At 35.8% G+C, this 22826-nt stretch overlaps 2 protein-coding genes across 3 annotated transcripts in view; one reads left to right on the top strand and one right to left on the bottom strand.

The window, feature by feature from the left end:
* Positions 1-1911: 1911 nt before the first annotated feature.
* On the top strand, positions 1912-14283 carry LOC121424799 (transmembrane protein 128-like). The gene is made up of 5 exons (XM_041620580.1): positions 1912-2129; positions 8669-8855; positions 9402-9563; positions 10151-10255; positions 12683-14283. Exons 1-5 carry the CDS (start codon positions 2000-2002, stop codon positions 12702-12704), a joined length of 606 nt encoding a protein of 201 aa, XP_041476514.1. The 5' UTR covers positions 1912-1999; the 3' UTR covers positions 12705-14283.
* Positions 14284-20074: 5791 nt separating this feature from the next.
* The window catches only part of LOC121425225 (polycomb group RING finger protein 6-like), a 33375-nt gene continuing 30623 nt past the window's right edge, over positions 20075-22826 (bottom strand). For both annotated transcript variants that reach the window (XM_041621237.1, XM_041621236.1), the window contains 2 exons: positions 21806-21886; positions 20075-21156 (listed from right to left, as the gene is read on the bottom strand). In XM_041621237.1, coding sequence (XP_041477171.1) covers positions 21094-21156; positions 21806-21886 — 144 coding nt within the window. In that variant the 3' untranslated portion in view covers positions 20075-21093. The remainder of the gene's footprint in view (positions 21157-21805; positions 21887-22826) is intronic.

The following is a 22826-nucleotide window of genomic DNA, read 5'->3' as shown; positions in this document are numbered from 1 at the left end:
TTTCATGATTTTCAGCTGTATATTCAAGGTCATTGTCATGAGAGAATAGGTACTGAATCTGTAGATCCTCCAAGAACTCATTACAGACTACTAATACTGCAAATATCAGCCTGATCAGGTATTCTCTCTTTGAGAAAATCCATTTTGAAATGTGTTGCAAAGTACACGTGTGATTTGAATATGCTACTTATGAAGCACAAATAGCTATATTTGGAACAATTTCAAGGTCAAATGATATAGTTTTGAGTTCAAATATTTTATGTAGCTTAAAGTAGACCAAAAGTGGAACATGATTTGCAATTATCAGCATGAGCTCACAATCTAAGATGGAATAACACACAATGAAAAGTGGGTAAAAACACTTGATTACTAATGAAAATTGTATGATTTATTGATTTTCATGATTTTCAGCTGTATTTTCAAGGTCATTGTCATGAGAGAATAGGTACTTAATCTGTAGATCCTCCAAGAACTCATTACAGACTATCAATACTGCAAATATCAGCCTGATCAGGTATTCTCTCTATGAGAAAATCCATTTTGAAATGTGTTGCAAAGTGCAATGTACACGCGTGATTTGAATATGCTACTTATGAAGCAATAATTAGCTATATTTGGAATAATTTCAAGGTCAAATGATTATAGTTTTGAGTTCAAATATTTTATGTTGCTTAAAGTAGAACAAAAGTTGAACATGTCTTTCAAGTTTTGGCTTAAGCTCATCCTTTGTATTGAAATGACACCCATTTGAAAGTCAATGTAAACACCATTTGAATGCCATATGATTCTGAAAAATTAGCCAATTTACTGTTTTTATTGAATTTGAGGTGTGTATTCAAGGTCATTACCAACAATAAAAACTATTTCTAAAGATATATCCTTTTAATACCAATTACAGACTATCATCACAGAAGATATCAATGTCTTTTGGCATTTCATCTTTGAGTTATCACAATTTGAAAAGTGTTGAAAAGCATGTATGAGTCATTAACGTCAAATTTAGGGTGTTTACGACCATTTTGGAATGCGCAAATCAGCCCCTAAACATTCCGGTAGCAAAATTTCTCAAGTAACACTTGAAAATATGGGTAAATGTCTATCAAAACACAGAAATTGGTCCCCCTCCTCGATGGGACGGGAGGTGATCCGTGACCTTGAACTTGGCATCTTTTGAAAAAAATCCAACTTTGAGGGCGCCCTACAGGAAAACGACACACACTCTTGGGTCAATTTTTTGTAATTCTGTTGAGTATATGAAAGTCCATAAATGTGCATAATATTTGGTTCTAAGCTAATTTAGTTTTGGATTTATGAGCCTCCAAACATGCTTCTGAAATCATTGACACGGATGCTTAACGCCATTTTCGGTGACCTCGTGTGTGAAATCCGGTGGACAGGTCCGCGCTACAGTATACTCTGCATGTTTAGACCAAAAAGTTCTTCCAATTTACTTAAAATGAAGATTGTAATCAATCAAACTTTGCTGCAGTAGTCAATCAAAAATAGGCAATTTTATTTAAAATAATTTCTTTGAGTGCGCATTGGTTGCTATGGGAGGCCGTATCTTAGCAACCATTTGACATTGGGGCAAAATATTTCAAATTTTTCCGTCAGACACTTTGGGCAACATTTGGTGCGAGTTTTAAGAAAATCGAAGAGGGTCGGGTGACAAATTGTCTGAAAATTGGTTGATTTGACGTGGATTGACCCATCTATCTAATCTATCAGTCAGTCTATTTTTACGCATTCATTTATTGGTGTTCGTTTATTTGATTTGATTTATTTACACATTTACTTGTTTGATTAATGGGGATTGTCTCCGGGTTGTTTGAGAATTCATTATTTTTAAATTTCATTATTTGTTTCACATCGCGCGCTAAACATCACCGTACCAGGCCATCCCGTTGCGTAATAAAGAATTATAACTGTCGCGGCACACGAAACACGAAAAGAACTGTCGCTGCACGAAAAATCTCGATCTTATAATAACGGAATCAACATGGAGAACCAGGATTCTGAATCATCGAAACCGGCTGAAACTCAAACTTTACAAGATAACTCAACTGACAACGAATATGAAATCAGGAGAAGACGTATTGCAAAGGTTTTCATGGAAGCGTATGGAGGGGGTAAGTTGTCAATGTCATGAAGACGGAAGTCTAGACTACAGCCCCAAGCGCTGACTTTTCTGTTTGTGATGATGTTACTAGATTGTTGCCTATACGGGCGATTGTACGATCGACCGTCCCACAAAAAACGAATCCCAGATTTAGCGATGATTTATCGTAACGGTTATAACCTAATAGTAATAAAAAATACAATAGACAAATGACATACCATGATTTACCAGTGTGAAACTTTGAATCTCCTCTTTCATTAATAAAAAAAAGGCAGTGTATACAGCCACACGCGTGTGTCTTTACCATCCAGCCACACGCGTGTGGTTATATCCAGAACACCTATCTGTGGATACCGCCACACGCCGCCAGTAATAACAGTAAAACACGTATGTAGGTCTGACCGTCTATATCACGATCAAAATAACCTCATTTCTTCATTAAATTCTTACATTCTAAACCCCTTTGATTTCTTTAAATCGTTTCAATTTCATTCTCACCGTCTTCTTTCCTTGTCTTGTTACAAAAGGCCGCCTGTTAAATAGCAAATTTCCACACTTTTTCTACTTGTGTCGATTCTCTACTGACTCTAGGCTATGTGCGCGTACGTACGAAACCCAAACTGTGTATCGGAGCTACTGCGCTGCGCTAACGCTGTATGGGTCTGCCACCGCGAAGGAAGCCAGAATCGACACAAGTAGAAAAAGAGAATTTGCTGTTAAACAGACGACCGTTTGTAACAAGACAAGAAAAGGAGAGAAGACGGTGAGAATGAAATTGAAACGATCTAAGGATATCAAACTCAAAGGGGTTTAGAATGTAAGAATTTAATGAAGAAATGAGGTTATTTTGATCGTGATATAGACGGTCATACCTACATACGTGTTTTACTGTTATTACTGGCGGCGTGTGGCGGTATCCACAGATAGGTGTTCTGGATATAACCACACGCGTGTGGCTGGATGGTAAAGACACACGCGTGTGGCTGTATACACTGCCTTCATTAAACTTAAAGTTAAACTTAGTTAAGGACAAGTCCACCCCAACAACAAAAATTAAGTTGAATAAAAAGAGAAAAATCTAAAATAAGAAGCATGCCATAACACTAAAAATTTCATCAAAATCGAAAAAAAAAATAATAAAGTTATGACATTTTAAAATTTCACTTAAATTAATTTCTCAAAACATTTCTATTCACATCCTGGTCTGTATGCAAATGAGGAGGCTCATCATGCTCATGTCGTCATGATGTCATCCACTCACTATTCCTTTTGTATTTTATTATTGTCAAGTGAAACAATGATTTATTCCTCCCTGAACCTGTGTAGATAGCATTGCTTCATATGGTTCATTCAAGTTGATCCTTATTGTCAAATCTGTAAAAAATGAAAAATTTTATAATTCAAACAATAAAAAAAAGAAATAGTGATGGACATCATCGACTAACTCAATTGTGCATAGCACTGTTATGCATGTGAAAAATAAGCGTAACTTTAAAATTCCGATTTTGATTATTCTCTGTTTATTCAAATCAACATTTTTCTGGGTTGGACTTCACCTTTAAGCGATGTTTGTGCAGGCTCCACCCCACGGCTACGCTCCACCTACCCGAACATCGAGCCTGTGAACTCGTTCAGATACTCCAAGAGGCAAAGGGGGGAAGAAAATTATTAAAAATTATAGAGAAAAATAGCTTAATATCTTACTCTACACCCTTATTTCACTCCGTGTCCATCCTTCGGTTATCATCAAAATTTTTTATTTTTGGCCAGTTTCTAACATGTATTATTCACGACCGATTTCAAAACATCGCATGTGAGGGTCGCAGTAGGCACTTCAGTCGGGCGCGCGGACAAAGCGCTAGACATCGATTTTTGCATTGCAGTGAATGGCAGGCGTATGTCTAACACACACAGTTCGCTCCGCTCGGCACTTCGGCCGAGTGCTTGAGTTGCATTCGGATTTTGGCCGAAAAGACAGAGTCATTTTCTTCCTTTATTTCCGTGATTTTGATTGGTCAAAACTTCTCGCAGTTGCTTCGAACATCTTCGGTAAACGTCGGAAATACTATAACACAGAGTTACACTTACCTTCTTGCGAGGGAAGGACCTAATATTGAAGTACACTACTCAAAAAAAGTTAAGGACCACTTTTTAAAACGTATATAATTTTTTTATACAAGGTGTTTTATTTCTGGAAATACCTCAGTACAACTGTCCTGAATGTCCTTAAACACGCTGTAATCAATTTCACGCATGGGTGGTTTCAGTTGTTGCACACTGTCGCTCTCATCACTGCACATCCTGAAAAGTGGGTTCACAGGGGTATCAACTATCGACATGAAGAGGAAAAAACGAATGTCTGAGTGTCTTTCAGCCAGCCTAGTATCGCGTATGACCTTCTCCTGCAGCAATAACGGCTTCACAGCGCTGTCTCATGGAGCTAATGAGGTGATTAATGTCTCTGACGACCAGTGCATCCCATGCAGCCTCCAGAGCCACACCCAGCTGCTGCAGTCCAAGTGGATGGGCTTCGAGCTGCTGGATACTTCTCCCCATCATATCCCAGACGTGCTCTATCGGGTTCAAGTCCGGGGACCTCGCTGGCCACTCCATACGCTCAATTCCATGGCCCTCAAGGAACTCGGTCACCACCCTAGCTCGGTGGGGACGGGCATTGTCATCCATCAAAATGAAGTTTTCACCCACATTTTCAGCAAATGGCACCACAATAGGTTCGAGGACTTCATCCCTGTACCATTGCTCATTGCTCTCCCTGGGACCACGTAGACACGAGTACGGTTGTCATAGGTGATGCCTCCCCACACCATGATGCTGCCTCCCCCATAACGGTCATGTTCTGCAATACAGGGGTCAGCAAATCTCTCTCCTGGTCGCCTCCAGACTCTCAAACGTCCATCATTGTGGTCAAGGGAAAATCCGCTCTCATCTGTGAACAGAACTAAAACTAGAACTCTACACCATTGCTGTCTGGTCCATCTGACATGCTGCCGAGCCAAGTTGAGACGAATTCTTCTTTGAGCAGGGGTGAGTTGGACACACTGAGCTGGCCGTCTGGCATTCAAATTTGCTCTGTGAAGTCGGTTACGGATTGTTTGAGTGGAAACAATCACTCCAGTTGCTGCAGTGAAATCATTATTGAGGCGGCGTGCACTGTGAAAGTGGTTGCGGAGACTGAGATTCGTCAAGTAGCGATCATCTCTAGGGGTTGTTGAAACTGGTCGGCCACTACGGGGTCTCTCAGAGTATAGCCCTGTCTCTCGGTGTCTTTCACTTGCTCTGCTAATGACACTGTGTGACACGCCCATCACTCTGGCTACTCTTCGCTGACTGAGGCCAGCTTCGAGCATCCCTAGGGCTCTGGCTACATCTGTTTCACTTAGGTGGTGTCTTGGCATTGCTGTTGTAGGCAAGTTGTTGATTTTAAAGACAGTAATTGCTTTGGAAGCCACTTTTATACGGGCCCACTGCAATGATGTGAGAAACATCGTGAAAGAACTGCATGTTTGAAATTGATTTCATTGTGTTTGAGGATATTCAGGACACCTGTATCCTGGCATTACTGTTGTCAGCAATTTGTTGATTGTAAAGACTAAAGACAGAAAATGCTTTTGAATCCACTTTTGTACCACTTCACAATGAGCCCGCTTTTCAGGATATGCAATGATGTGAGAGACATCATGCAACAACTGAAACCAAATTGATTACAGTGTGTTTGATGGCATTCAGGACAGCTGTATCTTGGCATTGCTGTTGTCAGGAAGTTGTTGATTGTAGAAACACCTTGTACAGATGTATATAAAAAAAAAATTACATACGTTTTAAAAGTGGTCCTTAACTTTTTTTGAGTAGTGTATTTATTTTTCTTTGCTTGAAATTTCCTTCTTGTAATCATCAGATCTCTTGATAACTTTGGTCATTTATAAGTTTATATATTTGAGAACATTTTGTGAAATTTTAATCGAATTTGGTCTGTAGAGAGATTCCGAATATGAGCTTCAAATTTGAGTGTCATGAGGCGTTTGCGAATCTGACTTGACGATCGAGCAGGGTAGTTTTGACCGTGTGCGCGATCGCGAGAAGCTGTGTGTGACGTCATCCCCGTTGCGATGGGCATCGAGATTAGTCTGGATTTTCAGACACATTTCGTTTTGTTCGTTGTATATATTTTTTTAAATTACGATTTGAGCTCTATTTATTATGAAATTTGAATTGTTTTTTGAAAATTAATTTGTAGATTTTTTGCGAAATATGTATTAAGACAAAAAACTGCGAGTAAAATTCAAGAATTTTGATTGATAAGGGATTGTTTTGTATCAATGCGTCTGAATGCATAGAATATGGAATTGTCAACGGAAGTCGTATTTTTAAATGGCACAGAAAGCCTTTGAATTTAAAAATACATGTTTAAGATGTGTTTCATGAATTTGATATCTGATTTATGGACCTTTGTTTTGGTGTTAATTATTAGTTTGAAGACAATAATGAGGCAATAGTGATGAGACATTAATAATAATTAGACAATAAATGTTGAGACTTAATAATTATTATTACAATAATAATTATTATAAAAGGATTTCAATTATATCAATTATAATTATAATAATTATGATTGTAATAATTATTGAGACAATGTTAATGAGACATCAATAATGATTATAAAATAATTATAATTACATAGATAATGACAATTCTAGTATTTATTGACAATAATAATTATTATTACAGTAATCATTATTATAATAAAATAATTGTAATGATGACAATTATAATGATAGTACTTTTAGTTGTAATAATTACTGAGACAATAATATTAATGAGATATCAATAATAATCATAACAATACTCATAATCAAAATAAATGTAATTGTAGAAATGATTATAATTATAGTAATTATAATTATAGGCCTTATAATTATTGAGACAATGATACATTGTAACTATTATTACAATAATTATAAAATAATTATAATGATAACAATTACAATGAAAGTAATTATAATTGTAATAATTACTGAGACAGTAATATTGATAAGTCCTCAATAATAATGATTATTATAAAAATGATTATAATTATAAAAATAATCATAATTACGATTAAAGGCCTTATTATTATTGAGACAATACAATAATAATTATTATAAAAGAATTATAATGATAACAATAATAATGTAAGTAATTATAATTGTAATAATTACTGAGACAGTAATTTTGATAAGTCATCAAAAATAATTATTGTCATCAAATTATTTTAATTATAATTATAAATATAATCATAATTATAATTAAAGGCCTTATAATTTTTGAGACAATAATAATTATTATTTCAATAATAATTATTATGAAATAATTATAACAATTATTACTATAATGATAGTAATTTTTATTGTAATAATTATTAAGAAAATAATATTAATGAAACAAAAATAATTATTATTATGATGATAATAATAATCATAATAAAAATTGGGACAATAATGAAACGATGATGAGACAATGATAATATCAACAATTTTATTGAGACCACAATAACAATAATGAGATAATAGACAATTGAAATCAATCTGTTTTTATTTTTTCAAGAAATCCTAAGATTATTATTTTAATTCTCTTCTTTGATTACAAATTATATTAATTGAAAACTTAATTTCTAATGTTCAAGCAAAGAAAATCAATATCAAGTCATGTTTACCCTGTGCACAAACCTACCACAGGGCAATTACCCCCGAAATAGGCATAGGTTTACAGTATTACAGTATAGTTGTCCGGCCGGGGGGGGGGGTAATTGTCCGGGCGGGGGTGGGGGGTAATTGTCCGGGGGTGGGGGGAATTGTCGGGGGGGTGGGGGAATTGTCCAGGGGTAGTTGCCCTTGAACCAAAGACATCATATGCCAATATGTCAAATCAATCTGAGTACTTTAAGATATATTAAAAGATTGTACAATTCCCCATAAGCTATGTGTTATAAATGTGCCATGCCCAAAACAAAGAAAATAATAAGATTTCGCAATCTTCTTTTGTCCACAAAAAGCCCTGTTTTTTCATCACAAAGATGACAATAACTCGACTTCTAGATATCGGAATTTGAAAATTCAAACAGTTTTGTGAATCGTAGATATAGGGCCTCATTGTGAGCCTATCAAATATGCTGGAACAGTCTTTCCTAATTTTCACCTGAAGTGCCTAGTCGCAGGTCAAACAGCATGAATAGGATGGCTCACAATGGAATACCAGAAATATTCTAATGGGTTCGGGAAAATATTCCACTGATTCGTGAAATATTTTCCCAAACTCTTAGAATATTTCTTGTATTTTCCCTTAAATTTGAATGTTTTTTTACCAATAGGAGAAATCAGGGATTGGGGTTAATGTTGCTTTGTGATGCAAATGTATTACTTCTATATCACAGAGCTCTTTCAGTTATAATATAGCTATGTACATGGTACAGGTTGATGAGAAATTCTTTGATTTCAGCTACAGTTATGGCTTTATACATGTATCATTAAAAAAAACCCTTTCCTTTTCCCCAAGACATCTTAAAGTACCGGAAGACTGACCCAAAGAAGCTTGAGGAGATGCAGAAAAAACGTGAAGAAGCCGAGGCAAAGGCCAGCTCACCTTACAACTTCCAAACAGTATTCTGGATTCTTTCGTCGATTGCTATCTTCAAATTAACTGACTTTCTACCTGCTATTCTTTATAATTCTGCTGTAAATCGGTGAGTTGTCACAGCTTTATGATGTTGCAGTGTTAACATTTATGAATAAATCTGCAAGTTCATTTTCATTGGATAATTATTCATGTATGATCAGTTGTAGTGAGTATTCATTAAACATTGGCTAGGGAATTCAATTAAAGTTAATGGTCGGAACATTTATCTAATAGCCTCATGATTCGGAGCTACCACCCTTGGTCACATCATCATCATTGCTACCCAAAATATTCCTTAAATTATGTTTTTAAACATTCTTTAGATTTTCACTTCATCTTCCAGTTACTGTAAATTCCCAGAACACCCACGAAGGTCCCGTCTCACGAAGACTTGGTATAATGAAGAATACTCAATTTCTATGAAAAATGAACCATCAACCAATCAGATTAAAGGAATTTGGCAGCTTAAAGTATATTGTAATTTTTTTATGATAATAAGTTTTATGAAATGGAGTAGGCCTAAAATGGAGCTCAGAACATTTAATTTAAAGACTTTACTTATTGAGCTCCTTACTTTCAAATTGGCCCATTTGTTCCCCTCACCCCTTTTTAGGACGTGGCTGTATGTTGGTGTTTGTTTCCTCGGCGTAAACTTGATCATCGCCCTCTACCTCATCGTTGTGTGCTCGTGGATAAGAAAGATCAACGATTGGGAGAAACACTGTCCGTGTGCCATACCCATTGCAACATGTTCCTTCGTTGCTGGGACTCTGTGGTAAGATCTTGTAAGGCAGCCTCAAGCCTGTCTTTTAATAGCTTTCATTGGTAAATCCCTCCCCCCCACCTGCGCCCCACCCCCCCCCCCCCCCCAAAAAAGAAAAGAAAATGTCTTTGACTATTCCAAACACTAGATTTTATGAATACATGCCCTGAAACAGTTATGTGGACGATATGAAATGAAAATGTAAATTTTGTCATCTTACATGAAAAATTAATTTGATAGCCTAGGGTGCCTGCTAAAAATCGATATCTGCATGCTTATTCTTTTTATATAAACCATATTCCAAAGCTTTGGGCTGAAAATTTTAGGATTGGATCGTGTGAGTGTTCTAAACATTTTTTTGAAGAAGTTGAAAACATTTTATTTTAGGTCTTGCATGGCAGGGGAATATATTTTTTTAGAAAATTAAATAAAGGGATAAAGTACCATGCAAAGAAAGGTAATGTGTTTCATGATTAACTTTGATTTCTTCAGTTATGTTAAGTATTTCTTTTATTTTCCATCTGCCCCTCTCTCTCTGTCACCCCTCTACGCCCCCCCTTCTCTCTCTATGTCTCTTGCTCTCCTTTTCTTCTCAACAGTCTCAACATAGCTCTGTGGCCTGTGTATGGATTCCTGACACCTTTATTTCTCTTCACTCTCTTCATGGGTTTCATCGTCCTCGTCAGTCTCCTACCGAATAGCATGTAAGCATCTATACTACACGTACAGTGTGTATTAAAGAAATGTGTTAAATTCTTTTGGAATAGTCTGTCAGAGTTTTGGCTCTGAATGATATGGAGGAGATGTTTCTATGTTGATGGATGCTCTAATGTCTCCTCTATCTGATGACAGATTGTTGCTTAATGCTAGAGTGAACATTGGCCATTTGCTTTTTCAGGGTATCAAAATGGCATGGGCCAAAATGAAAGAAATGGGCAACATGAAAGCAACTGTCTGAATTGAGAACTCGAAATCAGTTGTAAAAATGCCTAATCTCCATTTAAAGACCTAAGTAGAATTGGCCTTGTATGCAACATTTGTTATAAGGAAGGCTATCTTTTATCAATTGTTATCAGGGAGGCATTGCTCCAAAGGGAAAAGATGTGGCCTTTGTGTATGCGTTACACAAAGCATAGCAATTAATCAAATGACAGGTTTTTGTAATTTATTGTATTGATCGCTCTGCTAAAATGATAAAATCCATGATAGATATCAATATATTGGGTGGCAAAGTTACCATAGCGGTAGCTGTTATGCAACAGGGCCCAGGAAGCAATGTTAAGTGCCCTGGGGGCCGTTTCATAGAGCTGTGTTTAAGTTAAGAGCGACTGGTGAACCTTTCTTATTTAACCATCGCCAATGAATATACCATTTTCCACAAGAAAGGCTCACCAGTCCTTTTTAACTAACAAACAGCTTTATGAAACACCCACCTGGAAAACAATATGCCACATGACGATACTCGTAGAAAGGCCAGGGAAGCATTTCATGGAGGACTAGTCTGTTGTTTTATCAGACAAATACCTATATCTAATAGTTACATGTACCCTAGTAATATTGCTTATACACTTATCAGCCAATCAAAAACAAGGAATGTTGTCAGACCTGACAAGACATGTTGGTGAAACACCCCCACCCCTGGTCAAGCTAAAGTGATCAAGGTCAAACATTGGGCCTTATTGAGGAATAATGGTGGACCGGAAATAGTGGAAATGAAGTGATCATGAATACCCCTCCAATGTGACTAATCAAATCTAGCATGCACCATACCATGTTCAGTGTGCCAAAGCCTTCATGCTACATGACGTGAGCATGTAATCTTCATTGCATCCAAAGTGCTTGTGCGTCATTTATACCTCAGTCACATTTGCTCTTCAGTAGCTGTACGGCGAGTCGAAAACAGCCATTTCAACATTTCTTGTGATAGCTACATATAGGTGGTTTGAACAAAAATGAATAAAACGGCTGTTTTCGACTTGCCAAATGGCTGTCTTAGAGCAAATGTGACTGAGGTATTACTTGTAAAACTGCATGCTATATTTATGAGGTTTTAGAACAGCTAGAACTTGAAGCATGTACAGGGGCCCGTTGCAGAAAGAGTTGCAATCGATCGCAAGTCTAAAAATCATGCGCAAGTCCCAAATGCGCGTTGTTGATTGGTCGAAAATGAAATTGCGCATGATTTTTAGAGTTGCGATTGATTGCAACTCTTTCTGCAACGGGCCCCAGATGATGTTTCAGATTATTTAAATTGGAGCACGTATCAATAGGCTGGTTTCGTTGAGTCATGGTTTCAGGCGTACTGGCCCGAATTCACAAAGGTGGTTTCGAAAACCCACGGTTGAGTCCATGGTTTATGCAGATTTCCTGTGTAAATTACGCTTAATTTAGCGCTTATCGGGCACGTGTATAGGAAATGTCCAATTCTGATGCGCGCTTTTGTCACAGTGCACCAAATTGACGCCTGTTACCATGGTTTAGATACGCTATTTTATTTACGAGTCCACCGTTTGAAGAGTGGTTCATGAGTCCACTGTTTGAAGAGTGGACTCATGAATAAAATAGCGTATATAACCATGGTAACAGGCGTCAATTTGGTGCACTGTGACAAAAGCGCACATCAGAATTGGCTATTTTTTATACACGTGCCAGATGCGCGCTAAATTCAGCGCAATTTATACAGGAAATCTGCATAAACCATGGACTCAACCGTGGGTTTTCAATTCGGGCCATTGTGTTTGGTCGAATCTTGAGAGCATAGTCTTCTGAATCCCACTAACTATTCATGAAAAATTCTTAATCTTGAAATTGAGTAAAGGGAAATAATATCACGATTTTGTAACAATGAATATAAAATCCAAAATCCTGTACTAGAAAATTCATTATTTTTCATCAACATATTGATTGATTTCAATTGATTATATTTTGTAGGGGATTGTAGCAGACCTATCATTTTAGATTCTTGTTAATTAGGGAGTGCTACCGTTATATGTATCTATTCCACAGTGTATAACTTAAGCATTGATTGGACACAATTTGTAATGTATGTTTCTATGTATTTATATTGTGATTTTTTTATATTATTTATTACTTACAAATGTTCTTCTGTTTTCTTCCTCACCATATCACAGTCGGCAGGGGGTAGTTATCTGATCAATTCTATCTTTCATCTTGCTTTCTCTCTCTCTCTCTCTCTCTGTGCTTATAAAATCTCTTAAGTCTTTTAGGGATTTTTCAAATCTCTTCAAATATTAACCCACATTTCATCTTCCGGCTTCAGCCTCTCAACTGTTTACTCTGCACTTTGCTCATTGATTAGTGTTTTGCTCTCCTAATTAATAGTCATTTAGTGGTACAAAATTTTTAAATAGTGAGAAGAGCCATACTAAAGCTTTTCATTGTGTACTATTCAGAGTAAGACGCACATAAAATGGAAGCGAACACAACAAAAGAATATAACAAAGGGCGCATAGGCAGAGTGGCAGGAAATTGTGAGTGCTGATTGACTATAGTCCTAACGGTAAATTATTTATGCTGTTTTTTCCCCATCAGACTCGGGGCAAGACTAATTTACCATTGGGACTTAAATAGCCAATCAGCGCTCACTATTTCGCGCCAGTCTGCCTACGTGCCCTTTGTTATATATTTTGTTTTGTTCGCTTCCATTCATGTGTGCGTCATCACAACGAAAAGCTTTAGTATGGCTCTTCTCTAATTATTAATCGTGACAAACTCCATTTATTGATTGATCCACTGATTAGATACACTGTTATGGGAAAATCATGTTTCATAACATAAATTGACAAATTTGGGGCTATTTCTCATCGGAAAAGGAAGATGTTTAATTTCCAAATTAGTTGCCAAGCAGTAAAATCCAGATACATGTATTGGTGAAATCATAGAAATATGGGACCCTCCAAGATGTGTAGTGTATAGTAACTGCCAATAATACCATGACCATTTTCAAGTACATCATTTTCTATTCATGAATTCACTGGTATTCATGTAGACACTGTGGGAAATATGAATAACATGCTTCAAGAACCGATTTGGTTGCAAATTGGTGGATTTCTCAGGATTTCACTTTGCTGAATGAAAAAATAAAAATGTTGAAATTAAACAAAAACATCCAGGAGCTGTGTTATAGTTGATGTTTATCACCCCACTCCTAAATGTCAAAAGTCCCTATTCTTTCCCTGCACTAACATGTATTATGAAATCCTGTTAGTATGCATTTGAAGTGTCAAGTCTCGGGGTGCATGCAGTATGCAGTGACCTATGTCCTCTTACTATTGTTGGTTGTGAAATTTTGCAGTGAGATCTGTCTCTGTTATGGTGATTGGTATTAGCAAAGATCAGATAATAATAACGTATAGCATTTATGAGCCATCGATCATCTAGTTTCCTATTCAATGGGGCACTATATTTTACCCCGGCTTGAGCACAGCTGTTAGAGTTGCTTGGTGCATTCTAGGAATTAAACCTGCCAGGTACCCATACAACTCACCTGGGTCGAGTGCAGCACAGTGCGGATGAATGTCTTGCTGGAGGATATTACGCCATGGCATGGGATTTGAATTCACAGCCGTCCGTTTCAAAGACCGGAGACTAATCCAATGGGCATCAACGCTCCACAGACAAAACTGGATTATCTATAGGTTGAATGAATCGATGTAGGACCAGTGGGCAAGTGATTGATAAGTCTCTAGTAGGACTTAGACTTGGTCTTCTGGGGAGCGTTTCATGAAGGGACTTGTCGGACGTTTTATCCGACATGTCCCATTTTATCCGACAGTTACTATAGTAACAGTACCTCTCAGCCAATCAGAATCAAGGAAAGATGTCAGATCTGACAACTTGTCGGACAAAAATGTTGATGAAACGGTCCCCAGGACTCCCTGATTTGCAGCCTGAAAAAGTAGGCTTCCTCCAGTTTGGTGTCTTAGGGCACCTTGTTTGTCTTACAAACAACTGCCACTGGTCATAACCAGCAGTCAGAGTACATGTATGCCTGAACGAGCCTGAATAGGTATTTTTAAAATATTTAGTGTTGGTTATTGGTCACAAGATACTAGTAATTCTTTATATCTCGTGCTTTGGAAGACACAATGATTACATATGGTGCATAAATACAACTAATGGAGCATGTAAAGTGAAGAGATGAATTTAACAAGCTTTTGATAAAACATGTGAAGTACCGAACATACACGTACAGGATCAGTTGGATGTTTGATCAGTTTTTAACCAATCATAATTTTTTTATGTAGGACCAATGAGTTGCATGAGGCCAAGAATATTGATGGGATCAAATGATTAGAGTGCATGAAAATAATGATATTGGTATTGCTTTCGATTATGAGTGGAATACGATGTACATGTAGATTAAAGGCCAAGTTTACCCCCAAATCAGTGATGGACCATGACCTGTAGGAGACAATGATTGGAGGGGCACTGTATTGTTTGTGAACAATACAGTGCCCCTCCAATGCTTTGTCTCCTCTGGGTCATGGTCCACCACTGCCCCAATGAAACTTTTAGTTTGTGTGGGCTTTACCTTTGAAGGTCAAGACTCACTGGCATAGGACCAAAGTTACTGTTTTAACACTTCCATCTCACTGTAATCATTTGAATGATTTTTACTTTCTATTTTAACATTTTCTGTTCATTCTTGATGTCACTAATTGTTTCTTTGCACATTTTACGAGTGGAACAATTAATATTTGCAGTGAATAATTCCACTAACATTGAGTTTGATGAATGAAACAGTTTAATACCAGTACCAACTATAGAGAAATATTTTTATATTGTGAATGTAACAACATGTATATATAGTTCAATATGTATATCTAAGTTATTTTCTTTTGTATTGAAAGATGTAAATATTCTTGTAAAAAGCAGAGGAATTATCTTTTTTTATACTTTTGTGCGCAAGACATATGAAATTCTGTTTTGATATAACGTTGGGCTTTAAAGCTGAAAGTTTCATTGGTTTCTAAAATAAGTATACAGTGCCTCCCAGAAAAAACGAAAACGAGATTTGGAGATGATTTATCATAACTTAATCATAAATACAATAGACAAATGACCTACCATTTTAAAGCTTAGAATCTCCTCTTTCATCTGAAATTACTTAGATTATTTGTGTATACCTCTTGACATCGAAATTGTGAACATTTTGGGGCCTAGCCTAATTCAATGACTCCTTGCATCAGCTAAATAATGCTAATCCTTGAGTTTTATCACCTTATAAACATTTAATAGACATTATGGTGACATTCCATTTACAAATTTATGCACTTGATCTATCTCTCTTTGTTTCCTATTCATTTACATTGCCCAGTGCTTTGGTATTTTAGGAGAATTCTATGTTCAGAATTTTTAAGTAAAATTATGATTTTTGCCAAGCATTGATACTGATTGATAGAGATGTCAATTGACTACCTGAATTGAACAAGATCATTTGGGCTAGAGAACAGCATAACAGTGTAAAGTCAGAGCTTCATTTTCCTGGCATGATATTCCCCCTGAAAATAATTTGAAAAATAGCCAAGGGCAGCTATTAAAGTTACCGCCATCCGTCCTCTCTTTTACTATCGGAGAGGATACAAGGCCTCGCTTTAACGTTACATTGAAACTTGCGATCAGTTGCAGGTCTGTGTTGGTCCCTAAATTAATCATAACTATTGAAATTACTTGGGAATTTGCAATTGCTAGCTTATCTGCTTCTTGAAACAAGCTGTGTAATCTGATTTGCTACAGTTAAAATTGATCTATCAATTGTAAAAATTGCAACAGAGTATTTATAATTGATTGCAAATAGTTTCTTGCAACACCCCAATAGTGTGCATTCAAAGAATAAATCTTTGCAGATCTATACCTGTTTAGTTCACATTGGTTGAGGTGAGTGGCACTCAAACTTGGGACCATCTGGTGAAGCAACTAAGCTATGATCCTCCAACTCTTATGATATTCAATTACACTATGTAACCATATTTTTACATGGTTTCGTTTATTGCCAACTTAAAGAAATTATGGTCTGAAGCAGGACTTCAAATACAGACATGAATATGATAAATAATTTTGAAAATCGTCAACTATCTGAAATTTGTTTTAGGCTGTGTGTGTTTCATATTTTTCATATAATGTTGTACTAGAAAAAATACTGTTGCATGTTGTCAGAAGTTTATTTTGATTTGTCAAGAACCATAATAATCCAGTAAATGTACAATCAGTAAATCTTGGTTGAAATGCTTCTCGCTATGTAGCAAGTATTTTAGAGGTACATACATGTAGATATTTACATAATGGCAGTTTAATATTTTGTCAGGTGACCAAAACTGCAAATCAAATTTTAAAAGTAAAATTATTCCCTGATGTCCATATGTGCCTTAAACATTTCTTGTTTTTCATTGTGTGATTTGATGATTAATGCAATGTATTTATTTGTTTTGTGCAATAAATGCATTATTTTCCAGATAATTTGTCTTAGTGTTTAGTTTTTATTCAGTTTGATCTGTATGTAAATAGATCTGTCCATCTTACAAAGAGTAATAATAATGATAATAGCCAATTTTTATAAAGTGCTTTTCCCAGAATGGCCCAAAACGCATTACAGCAAAGCATGAAAAGTGCACAATTTTCACTCCCTGGGGAGCATTCCTTGCAGCCACATTATGGCGCTGGCAAAATCAAACATACAATATCTTTCACATCCTACCGGGTGTACATTTAGCACCTGGGTTGAGAGTGGCAAAGTGGATTAACGCCTTGCCAAAGGACGCTAGACCACGGTGGGATTCGATCACATGACCCTCTGTTTACACCACGGCTCTACCACAGTAAGGATTGATCTTATCAACCTCAACTATATGAAAATCCAATGTCAATTATTTTTTCAACAGGAAATTTGCACTCTGTCCTTATGTATTTAATAGGGAGCATACTGAACAGCACGATGTAAATATACATCATATGTAGAAAATATTTTGAACAAATATGCATTTTAGATGTTGACGTTGCTGGTTTTTCCATAGTTGTGTTGATTGGATCAAATGCAACATTTTGTAAGACGGGAAACTGTGATTCATCCTCACAGTTAATGCTTTATTCAATTAAAGGGGAATCAAACCTTGGTCATAAAAGGTTGTGGTAGACAAGTTGATTTGAACAAAGAGAAATCAAACCAGCATATAGATGAAATCTTCAAAATTGGTTGTAAAAAATAAGAAATTTATGTAATTTTTAAGTTTAAAAAACAGTTGTATGTACTGTCGTTCGCAGTTTTGCAAATGAGAAGGTGATGATGTCATGTGCTATTTCTTTCATTTTTTTACTAAATGTGGTTTAATTTTTCTACATTCACCTAATGAAATACAAAAATGTATCAGTTATGTGACATATATTTCCTCAATTGCGTCTCGTGTATGATGGGCATTTCACCGACAATAAGCAAAACTTTAAATGTTATCACTCTGTTATATGATATGATTATGAAAAAAATCAGTTTCATGCTTTTTATTTTATCTATCAATTCAAATAAACTTTTGCTGGCTAGACTTGCCCTTTGAGCTGCAATATGTCAAAATTTCAACTATCAGAAATGACCAAACTGCACATACTTCAGAAATAAATAGCCTCACATAGGTATATATGTGTACAAAAGTTTTATTACAAAACATAATCAAGAAACATGTAGTTTTTATTTTACATTAATCATGAGATGATGTTGGTGTACAATTCATTTGGGAAAATAAACAGAAAAAAATCAATTATGATCATGAAAGTTGGCAATAGTACTGGAATATCAAACAAATAATACACAACATCTGAGACATTGATAAGAATTCCACGCACAAGGTATCTTTGGAATACTTCTAACATTTCTAAACTATTTCAAAGACATTGTGTAAACTTATGTGAATGCCTCAATAGCAAAATTATGCATATTATATGATTTATAAGATAGTGATGTCAACCATTGATATTTGAGAAACCACATCCACCTCTCCAGTGGCAGATCCAGGAGGGGGGGGGGTACATCCGACCCATGCCCTTCCCCTGCTATCCAAGTGAGACCCCCCCTCCTGCGAGAACCTTTTTTTTTGTCAAATAAAATATTCATCGGGGGGAACTGTGCCCCACCCCCCCCCCTGCAAATCCTGGATCCTCCCCTGCTCCTCTCGAAACCATGACCGGTCAACAAAAAAAATTATTAGTACCAGTCAGTCAGTAGTAAATTTTTCTGTGAGTGAAATCACATGACTGATCATGTGATATATTTAAGCCAATCTGATATATTTAAGCCAATCTTTTGATTAGGATCCATATCACCAGAGCATATACCCACTTTTCTTGAATGCTAAGAAATAAAAGCAAAGTGTGTTTACTATAAAAGTGGGTACCAAACCTTGGATCTCAAGTTTTTTGGAAATCACTTATGTTCTTTAATGATGAGGCACTTTATCTAGTAATACCCCCTTCACGTTCCTGGTGGGTGTTTCATAAAACTATACTCAAATGTCAAGCGATTTTATAAACGACTAGTGATCCTTTGTTGTGTTAAAGGGCAAGTTCGCCCTGACAAAAAGTTAATTTGAAAAATAGCAGAAAGAAATAAAGAAACATTGCTGAAGGTTTGATAAGACTCCATCAAAGAATGAATGAAACAGTTATTTGCGAGCAGCTTTCCTACACATCATATGGTAAAAATTGTTTATGTACTTGTAAGTTGTACCTTCAGTGTATCAATAGACAAATTATTGCACACCTGTTCTTCAAAAGACAAAAATTACTCATCATGAGCCATTTAAAAAATTGAAATTAAAGCATTTTATATTACATAATGTATGGTGCAGCTTCTCATTTATGATGTCACAAATCCAAAACTTAAAATCCTAATAACCTTTATAATCTTCAATGAATTTTCCTCTAACCTTCACCAATATATTTTACAATTTTTTTTCCCGCTATTTTTACAACAGACTTTTCTTTAGGGTGAACATGCCCCTTTAAAGAGATGGTCTAGGCTGAAAATATTTATATCTTGTTACATAGAGTAGAATTCACTGAGCAAAGTGCCGAAAATTTCATCAAAATCGGATAATAAATAAGACAGTTCCTGAATTTTAAAGTTTAGCAATATTTGTGAAAACAGTCATGAATATTCATTAGGTGGGCTGATGATGTCACATCTCCACTTGTTCTTTTGTATTTTATTATATGAAATGAGGTTATTCAAATTTTTCCTCCAAGAACTAGAAAAATTGGATTGACAACTGATTTAGTGCATTAGATATTTATTGCTGCAACTTATTTCATTATAAAGGAGACATATTATTCACACAAGTACATGTATGAAATAATGAAAACAATATGATTTTATGTAATAACATAAGAAAATGGAAATTGGGATGTGACATCATTAGCCCATCTAATGAATATTCATGACTGTTTTCACAAAACTTCAATAACTTTATTATTTGTTATCCAATTGTGATACATTTTCGGCATTTTGCTTAGTGAATTCTACTCTATGTATTAAGATACAAATATTTTCAGCCTGGACCATCCCTGTAAGTGATACACACCAGATTTCCAATGGTGTTGGTTTAGTTCCTAAGACAGGGTTACCAGTCATTTAAAAGTCGCTTGTAACTTACCACATTCTTCAAGAAACACCCACCAAGGACCCAGTAATACAAAGAGTTGCGATTGATCCATTAAATCTTATTAAAAGAAATCCATCATTGTCATTATTTTCATAAATGAAATGTACCCTAACAATCCTTTGGGAATCATTTTGTGCAGACCGACTTGTCATGACAATGATGCATGTAGGATTATTCATCATATTTAGAAGAGAAAAAGACTTTGGAGTGTTGCAAGAAACTTGGAATCAATGGCAAGTCAATTTAAGGTCCCAAAATCAATCATAGGTATTGCAATTAGTTAAAAATTTGCAATTGATCGACGTCTACTTCTTGTATCAATATGTAGAAAACAATGTGATTTAGTTGGAATTGATTCCACCACTTGTTAAGTTGCAACTGTAGTTTGCAATTGATTGTTTAATGTTTTTGTTGCAACAACCTCTATGAATGGACATAAATAAAGATATTAGGGGTCACTGGTTTTCCATAGTTGAGATAAATTGGATCAATCACAACTCTATGTAAGATGGGGCCCCAGTCTTAAAACAGCCACTCTGCCACTCTAAAGGATGTCAAAGGAAGACTAACTTATAGGATAGTATTTTGACAGCCATGTTTTTTTTATTGGGGGGGGGTTCATCTGAACATCTAACTTCCTTTTATATGAATTGTGTGGTTGCCACGCTCAGTTTACCTAATCCCTTTCTTGAAAATAAATAATTATGCTAACCCAGAAATAGTTCTGTATTTGGGAAGTAGTCTTAGGCAATGCATGCACTACACTCATAGTACATTTTTAAGAAGTTTGTAAATGGTCACATGACTGATCACGTGTAACCATTCCATCCTGGTCACCTGACTATGTCCAAACGTATTCAGGAGTGATGACTTCATCAACTGGGTTCTTCTTGTATATTTGATATGCTATAATACAGGCATAACAAACCATCCTCCATCTGTAATATGAGATAACAAAATACATGTATGAGTTGGAATACAATATGCTTAGATCAAACTTAATGTTTTCAAGTGGGGGGGTCCATTCAAATAGCTGAAGTAGCATGTCATCACTGGGCTGTGAAAATGTATCTAAAAAAAATATATTTTAAGGCTTTGACAGTAAATCCTTCACTACCAAGTGGCAATATTCTTTGGTCTGCTTTTGCTAACCTTTTACCATTTTTTGTTGGAATTTTATTCAAGTCACTATGGCGTAACCACCACTGAAATATATCTAAAATACTTACTTACCTTTCTTTTAATGAGTTAATAGGAAGTTTTTACCCCGCAATGCACAACAAATTCATGAAAACAGTCGATGTATCGAGAATGTGCATCAAATGACAATGAACAGCTAGGTATTTTTTCGAAAATAGATAAATAAAAAAAGCAGCTTGTCCCAAGTTTTGGGGTTGACAAATATTGAATATGTTGTTTATCCAGTGTCCAGACCGAAACTGCTGTTTCGATTAAACAATTTTCAACAAAGATTTCTTGGTTAGCTCATTGTCATGATGGGCATTTGATAATGCATTCTCTATGTTTTTGAAAGTGTTCTGCGTAGCAGTGCGAAAACTCCCCCGTTATCTAATCACAGTGACATACCTGTTCTTCTGTACTCTGAGCCCATATCTGTTTCAACATAACATCTGGTTCTAAGATATCTTCATCACAGACGATGTCAACCTACCATAAATATAAACATTGAGGCTTGTATGAGGGTATCGTACAAACAGATCAGGGGCCTGTCTTACGAAGAGTTACGATTGTTCCACTCCAATCTCAACTGTATGGAAATCCTTCCCTACCATAATTTTTTTTACAGGAAATTTGCACATCTCCTTAGTAAAAAAAGATAATCACTCTGAATCTTCAAGAGAATACTAAATGTATGAATAAACATTATCAGAAAATATTTTGAAGAAATATGCATTTTAGATGTTTATGATGCTGGCTTTCCGTAGTTGTGGTTGATCGCATCAATCGTAATTTTTTGTAAGATGGGGCCCTGGGGCGGTATTCTGAGGTCATTTTATCTTTAAAATATTTTATCTCTTAAAAAAAAAAATTGGTATTCTGAGATGACATTTTATCTCTCAGATAAAAATGAAAATTTTATCTTGCTTTTAAATTTTATCTTGCATACCTATGATGATACGCAACAGAGCAGTGGCTGCGTAGACATACCCATCGCATATCTGGTCATTGCAACGCGGATGATGTGCTTGCGCCCAAGTTACTTTGAAGAAATAATCAAATAAACTTAAAAAGAGGGTAGGGGCTATTTTACCTCCGCGACGTTGATTTCACCAATATTTCTAGGTGAATTAACTCCAAATGTTGACATGAAAATGAAGGAAAATTACATATTCATGGAGAACAACACCTTAACGTTATTCCTGTACAATCAGGAAGTATTTCATAAGACCTTTCTTGACTAATATTGTCTTTGAAATGATGCTTGAAAAGATGCGAAATAGACTTCTAAAAAAAGATGAGAGTATTGTCATATTTGTTAAAAGAAATATTTGAAAGACACGCAAGCGTATTTGAAGTCAATGAATTGACGCAATCTCACTTCTTTGCCACACCTAGCGGAATGGATTTCCATTGGTTGAGTGATATG

Source organism: Lytechinus variegatus, chromosome 12 (assembly GCF_018143015.1).
Source record: "Lytechinus variegatus isolate NC3 chromosome 12, Lvar_3.0, whole genome shotgun sequence".
NCBI lineage: Eukaryota > Metazoa > Echinodermata > Echinoidea > Temnopleuroida > Toxopneustidae > Lytechinus > Lytechinus variegatus.
This window is presented reverse-complemented; position numbering and strand designations above follow the sequence as displayed.

Bases quoted from the DNA above. Each gene is read 5' to 3' on its own strand.
- LOC121424799 (XM_041620580.1), top strand. From the start codon at position 2,000: ATGGAGAACCAGGATTCTGAATCATCGAAACCGGCTGAAACTCAAACT. The intron at 2,130-8,668 runs GTAAGTTGTCAA...CTTTTCCCCAAG, and splicing joins CATGGAAGCGTATGGAGGGG to ACATCTTAAAGTACCGGAAG. The intron at 10,256-12,682 runs GTAAGCATCTAT...ACCATATCACAG, and splicing joins AGTCTCCTACCGAATAGCAT to TCGGCAGGGGGTAGTTATCT.